The sequence below is a fragment of the Pithys albifrons genome, chromosome 2 (assembly GCF_047495875.1).
Source record: "Pithys albifrons albifrons isolate INPA30051 chromosome 2, PitAlb_v1, whole genome shotgun sequence".
Classification (NCBI taxonomy): domain Eukaryota; kingdom Metazoa; phylum Chordata; class Aves; order Passeriformes; family Thamnophilidae; genus Pithys; species Pithys albifrons.
Window position 1 is genome coordinate 51556701 of NC_092459.1, and position 7056 is coordinate 51563756.

General features: G+C 42.2%; 1 protein-coding gene across 1 annotated transcript; it reads left to right on the plus strand.

Moving 5' to 3' along the window:
• Window positions 1-3239: 3239 nt before the first annotated feature.
• On the plus strand, window positions 3240-6671 carry FABP7 (fatty acid binding protein 7). The gene is made up of 4 exons (XM_071547896.1): window positions 3240-3379; window positions 4020-4192; window positions 4809-4910; window positions 6311-6671. The coding sequence occupies exons 1-4, from the start codon at window positions 3307-3309 to the stop codon at window positions 6359-6361; spliced, it is 399 nt and encodes a 132-aa protein (XP_071403997.1). The 5' UTR covers window positions 3240-3306; the 3' UTR covers window positions 6362-6671.
• The last annotated feature ends 385 nt before the right edge of the window (window positions 6672-7056 follow it).

The following is a 7056-nucleotide window of genomic DNA, read 5'->3' on the forward strand; positions in this document are numbered from 1 at the left end:
GGTGTAGAGTCTAGTGTAAAGGAGAATGAATCCCTGGCTGTTCAGAGAGGAATCTTCAGAGATAGTTTTCGTCACACAGGCATTTTACAAGGGAGTACAGAGTCTGTTAAAACCATCAAACTGCTGACAGCACAAATGAAACTCCAAGCTGATCTCTTGTGCAGCCACCTAAAATGCACACCAGGTCAGTGTATTTCACACTGCAAACTGCTCCAGCCATAGCAAAGCATTCATACAGATCGAGATGACTTGTACTAGCTGTTGACATTAATACAACTCTCATATAAGGGTCCACAAGCAAATATAGGGCATAAGATGCCATGGAAAACATTTTGAGCTGTGGCTTGTCACCCCAAAAGGAGTCAACAATGTAACATTTCTACAGTTAATTTACCCTGGTCTGAAATCATCACTAACATAGACAGGTAGGATCTCACCATCATAAAACCTGGAGTGATAACTCTTGACAATCTATCTAATCAGGAGGAGGAATGTGAGCATTTTAGCAGACCCTAGCAGATGTTTTACATCTGAAGCCTAGTGCAAAATGTTAAAGAATGCATTTTCCTTAAGAAATAATGTGTTTTTCTTAATAAATTCTTAGGTGCTTCCTTCCCCTGAAAGGTGGGTCATCACACTAGGTGCTTATCTTAGTTAAATACATTGAGAAATCCTTACAGAACTGACCCATCAGTGTACGTATGATTGCTTAAATTAGGAAGGATCCTGAAGTGGCTGTCTCCCGAGGGCCAGGCTGCAGCACTATCTGGAAGAAGGGGCAAGGCAGAAGTGTCCTTGAGGAGTCCAGCTACCAGCAGTGGCACTGAATACTTTTCAGTTTTATTTCACACTAAGTCCATGAGACTGGTTGTACACAAGTCCCAGTGAGCACAAGAGAGCACGGAGCTCTTCCAGGGCTCTGTGTAAACCTCTGCACCAGAAGAATCAGCACAGGTTCCAGGACTTCTGCAAGCAGATTCTATTTGAGCCGATAACTTCATCTTGTCAGTACTGGGAGAGGAGGCACTGCCAGTTGATGAGGTTCTTGGTAAAATCATTTAGAATTTAGTATCATAGGATCATAGAAAGATTTGAGTTGGAAGAGTTCATCTACTTCCAGCCCCCTTCCACCATGGTCAGGGATACCTTCCACTTGACTAGGTTGCTCAAAGCCCCATCCAACCTGTCCTGGAAAAAATCCAGGGATGGGGCATCCACAATTCCTGTGGGCAACCTGTTCATGTGCTGCACCAACCCCACATGTTTGGCTGAAAATTTATCATCCTCAGGAAGGGAACAGGTCTATTGTGCTAAAGGAAGGGAATAACTCAAAGGATTATATGTAGAAATGACACCTCAGGGGCTTCAAATTTATTTCCTGTCAGTGCAGAGGAAGAAAACTGATCCAGACACTGTTGAGGTTGACAGGTCTTAAATTTAATCTGCTCTAAAGGCAAGATGTGACCCTGCTCCTGTGCAGTAGAAGAATTTCTTGCTAATGTCTAATCTAAACCTATTCTCTTCCAGTTTAAAGCCATTTACCATTTGTCCTATCACAACATGCCCATGGAAAAAGTCCCTTTCCAGCTTTCTTGTAGTCCCCTTGAGGTACTAATACATCAGATGAAGTAGGTAAGTGGTGAGGTCAGTTTGCACGTTACTTGTGTGTCAGGTGCCTGCATACCAGCGATGAGGCTCTGTGAGACCACTGCTGCAGAGTTTAGCTATGAGTGGTGGACATTATTTTCTTGATAATGTTACTCTTTTGAGGAAGCACATCTCCCAAACTGAACTGGAGCCAGAAATGACACCCATTCACCATACCAAACCCATGTGCCCTGTACCATGACTGTGCCAATCACAAAGTGTATTCCTCATTCATTACAGAGCATTTAACTGACTACAGACATGAGGTTGGTGAATATCTGTATGATATGCACCACTAAGGCTGGGATTCTGTGCAAACTTTGGAGGCACACCGTTATTCAGCTTTGACCAAAAACCAGGACTGGATTGCATTTAGTCTCATGAACAACTGCTAGTCTGTTATTTCAAGTGATGCTCTAGTCTCCCTGGCTTTCTGAGTCCTGGTTGAAAAGCCTCAGAAGTGCTGGTCAGAAGAAACAGTCAGACATACATTGAGCAGCTCCTGGAGGGCACTTTGTGCTTCAAAATGGAAGGTTAAAGGGAAATTGATGCAATAGTTCATACCATTAGGCTATGAAGACTAATAAAATTTATGTTGTGTGGTAAAAAGAATTGGGATTATAATCCTGGAATTAATTGAGAAAGGATTGGATTCTTTATGTGGACAAGTGAGAAAGTGACAAATTAAATTAAAGTCCCATCAGAAAACAACATTTGCCCTACACCCAAAGAATGTGCCATACTACAAGAGCCTGAAAAAATGGAAATGATGGTCAAAAACTAATTTTAAAATATTACAAAAGTATTCATAATTATTTATAGTTTGTATGGCTGAACCAGATAAAAAGTTGAGCTTTTGTTCCTAAATCACGTAAATTCTCTTTCATTTAGTCCCTGAATTTTGTTACAAGAGCTGAAGTGCTAGATTCAGTATTCTGGAATCCATCTAAGCCATAGGTCTGGAAAAACCCACACTGGTGTGTCCCACAGAGATGGGCTGTTTTCTGAAAAACATTCTAGAGACAAGATGACCGCCTAGCGCCTTCAACAAATTTCAAAGAACAATTAAGAGGAAAACATTACCTCTTTTGCAGGGGAAAAAGAAAAAAAAAAGAGAAACAGTTTAACTCTTCTCCTTCTTTCTTCACTCCTAATCTCCAAATGCTACCAGTTATGGAGGCAAGGTGCTGTTTCTAGTCAGCAACAGCAAATACCAAGTTCAGACAGCATCCATATAGATGCGATGCTGGGTAAAGAGATCTTGGCCAACACGCGACTGGTTTTGGGAAAACAGCGTATGATCCTGTATTTTGACTCGGTAGAGTCTTTCACGTTGGGTGCCCGCTTCTGGCTTTTCCAGCGTGTTACTTTACTTTTAGGGGGACCGACGGGGGTACCCCCAGGAAGGTTCAGGTGAGGAGCGGCGCCGCAGGCTTCCCTCTCTTCCCCTCCGCGTACCGTCGTGTGTCCCGGCCGGGCACCTCCCGCGGCCCTCCCCCGGCTGTGCGGGGCGTCTCCGTGGGGCCGTCGGGGGCGGATCGCAGCCACCCCCCGCCCCCGGCCCCCCGCCGGGCGCCCGCTTTAAATACGGGGCGGTGCGGCAGGACCGGCGTTCTCGCTACCCCTTGGCACTGTGCTCCGAACACGCAGCCGGCCGCCATGGTCGAGGCTTTCTGCGCCACCTGGAAGCTGGTGGACAGCCACAACTTCGACGAGTACATGAAGGCGTTGGGTAGGTACGGCCGGACGGCGGCACCTTTAGAAGACCTTGGAATTTTGCACAATACTAAAAGAAAATTATAATTTACAAGGGCCCTCCCCGCTGTTGCCCGAGATGTAGTGAGGATTTTGTAGCGGTGGTGGTGATACCAAGGTGAGGGAGCGTTGAGGTGGCTGTGTTTATACCCACAGCGCTGCTTCGCTTCGGGTCATTCAGCCGAGGGTGGGGCGGGTGTGTTTACGGGACAGAGGCTCCGGGAGATGCCTCCGGGATAGGGGAAGCGTGTGAAAGACGGGCACGTGCTGCTGGCGGATAAGCTAGAAATGAACAAGCACAAAGAAATCATTGTGCTGGAGTAATAAGGAACCGAAACTCTGAGCAGCAGAAGCGATCGAGGCCGTGCGGTGATTGCGGGCGGGGTGCGGTGCCGCCGCGCTCGGCGGTGAGGGAGTGCCCGGAGCTACAGCTGCGGGGGCAGTACCGGTGAATACTCGTGGCACCAGGGCACAAAGAGAATCAGAAAGCAGCGTTTCACAGCTTACAGCTGTAGAGCCGGGTAAGAGATTTCTGTACTTCGATGGGCGTTAAAAAAGAAAAAAAATGCAAAATCCCGGAGGTCTGATGGATTTGTCTTTTTCGTTCCACGGTCTAGGTGTGGGGTTTGCAACACGGCAGGTGGGGAATGTGACTAAACCCACTGTGATTATCTGCAGCGAGGGGGACAAAGTAGTGATCAAGACTCAAAGCACTTTCAAAAACACAGAAATCGGCTTTAAACTTGGAGAGGAATTTGATGAAACTACACCCGATGATAGAAACTGCAAAGTAAGTGAACCCTGGGGCTGCAGTGGCCTCTCTGTTTTTTTTTTTTTCTTTCCTCCCCGCCCCCGAGGCTCTGCCTTTGGTAGGGTCAAAGGGAAAAAGTGTAACTTCTGCTACTACTAGTTGTAGCACTGCGAAGGACAGGGAAAAAAAAATTGCAAGATTGCATCTTGCTTGCCCAGCCTGCTTACATGGTGTTATGTCGCCAGCCCTCTGCCTGCCTTCCAGAATTGTGTCAACGAACTGCATTAGCTGCCGCTTTTCTCTCATCCAAATTCCATTTGGCATAATCTTTCCCAGTTGAAATAGTCAAATTCTTTTTTTTTCCCCTGCACCTTTGTGGGCTTAACATGAAACGTTATACCAAAGCACATCTGAAGTGTGTTCTTATGGGACTGGAAACAACTTTTTCATCCTTTGACACAAACAGGGATTGTGTGGAGTTCATGCTTAAAACAAGAATGATTCATAGCCTTGGCTTGAAAATGGCTGGGACTACTTTATCATTCTAGTTGCACATCCATCTATTGAAGAGAATTCAATAGAATCCTGAATGTGTGAGCAGAATCCCAAATATCTCAAGTAAATGAATGTCTTTGTATTCCTTGGTATCTCACAGTCAGTTGTGACCCTGGAAGGAGACAAGCTAGTGCACGTACAGAAATGGGATGGCAAAGAGACAAACTTTGTGAGAGAAATAAAGGATGGCAAAATGGTAATGGTAAGTATAAAGATCACTGGGCATTTGAAGACATCACTAACACTCCTCACTTACCCTTATCTCAAGCTTTGTGAACAGGTGATTTAGCCACAAATCCTTTATCTAATTGGTGGGGAAAGCTAGGAGGGATTTTCAGATAGTTCTTTTGTTTTGTCTTGTTTTTGTGACAACTAAAAAATTGCTAGTCATTTTAGGCAGGCCAGCCTGTGGGTTTCCAGAGTGCTTTCTAGACCTTTATGTGAATACCCAAGAAAAAAGATCTTTGTTACATAGGAAATAATTATTGCCAGTAGTTATTTAGATTTCTTTATTTTTTTTTAATATATACAGATGTAAATTATATTTAATTACACAAAATCAGTATTTCCCAGTGAAAATGAAATTACAATATTGCAGGAGGGAATGGCATTTTCATATTTAATAATAAAGAGTTTTGTCATCTTATCTTGTTATAAACTACAATAAACAGTGATTGTGTGAAGAAAAGTCTCATTTTAAATTCACATTATTTTCCTGACTTTATAGAAACAGGAGTATTGGGTGAATAACTGTTGTAAGTTACTATAGCTAAAGTTCAGGGTAGCACTTCTTGTGCTTATTTTTGGCACAGATGAAGCTTCTAAAATTCTTAAGCTACACTAATCTATCAGACTTGGCTGTTGGAGAAAACCAGGTAGTTTGTTTCCTAAATCCTTCAGAGTATCTGCATGGATAGAGACTTGTAAATAATATGAATTTTAAACCATACTGTCAATGCAACAAAATGTGGCAAGCAATTCAAGGGAAAACACGTGCTTTGCTTTTTGAAAGAGTTACACATATGCAGGAAATGTTTTCCTTTGGAATTTGAACACAAAGAGGTGCCCTGTTCTACTTTAGGAAATACCTCCAGATTGTACACTGTAACTGGTGTTCTACAAAACTGCAGCAATTAAAGTATTTGGTAGTTCTAGATACATAAGACACAGAATGCATATTTTTTTAATGCAAGATTCTCCTTGAGTATATACCTATGCATAATATTATAGAGTAGGGGCATAGAGGACTTGGAATTTTAGATTACACATCTTTGTGTGATCAGCTTTAGGAAAACAAATCTTAAATTTGTATTAAGACAATGCTATATTAAAAAAAAATAAACTCTAGCCTCACTTGAGTTGTCTTGTAAATGTGTATTATGTGCTTCTTGAGTGTGAAAGTAGCAAGGAGAGTTTCATTTCTTATGGGAACCATTTGTAAGGCTTTGTATTTGTTAATTTAAAATGTCAATCTAGACCAATTTTGGTTTTTATAAATTACATAATATAAACCAACCTTGCTCTAGCATGGCCTTCATAATATGTGGTATTACAGAAAATGGTCTAGCATCTAACATATCTGTCTTTTCCTTGGACTTGCAGACTCTCACCTTTGGTGATGTGGTTGCTGTTCGCCATTATGAGAAAGCATAGAGTTTACGTGACCTTTGTCCAGATGTTACTTCTGCTGGATGGATTAATGTCCCGTCCATAATCGAACGTAGCTAAAATGCACGTTTCTACCATGAAAGGTTAATAAAGAGTTTTGGGGGGTGTTTTTTTATTAAAAAACCAACTTCATGCCATCAAATTGGCATGCTTGTGCTCTATAGTGAAACAGGTTAAACTTGCCATTAAACTTCTGAAACACTTGCCTTTTTTTTCTTTTTACAGTAAATGGAAAATATTTGAATTGTTTTGGAATGCAAATCAAAAAAAAATTAAAACATTTTTTAAACCTGTTCTCCTTTGGCATTTAATCAGCTAATTATCCACTGTTGTGAAGGGAGGTGTTCAAAGTTCCTTTTTCTGAGTTTAAGGACAGAAAAGTACATGGCATATGATGCAGCAGCCTTTCCATGTGGTGTAGAGTATTCTGGGAAATTAGAAATTGACTTACTTTAGTGGCTTCTTTTGGAGAAATCTAAAGTCCCTGTCTTCTATACATTTTACTCTGTCTAGAAGTGAGATGCTGAAACCAGTTTCAGCTCCCCTTTTCCCTTGGAATTGTTTCCCCATGCAGGCTAAGGTCAGTAGACAGACTTGAATGTTGGGGTGATCATGGAGTTTTGGGTTTAGTACTTAAGAAAATTTTTAATTTGTTCTGATATGTTTGTTGTTAGTGTGTG

Excerpts from the sequence above, each read along its gene's own strand:
- FABP7 (XM_071547896.1), top strand. The coding sequence starts at position 3,307 with ATGGTCGAGGCTTTCTGCGCCACCTGGAAGCTGGTGGACAGCCACAAC. Across the intron at positions 3,380-4,019 it reads CGAGTACATGAAGGCGTTGG|GTGTGGGGTTTGCAACACGG; the intron begins GTAGGTACGGCC and ends TCCACGGTCTAG. Across the intron at positions 4,911-6,310 it reads AGGATGGCAAAATGGTAATG|ACTCTCACCTTTGGTGATGT; the intron begins GTAAGTATAAAG and ends TTGGACTTGCAG.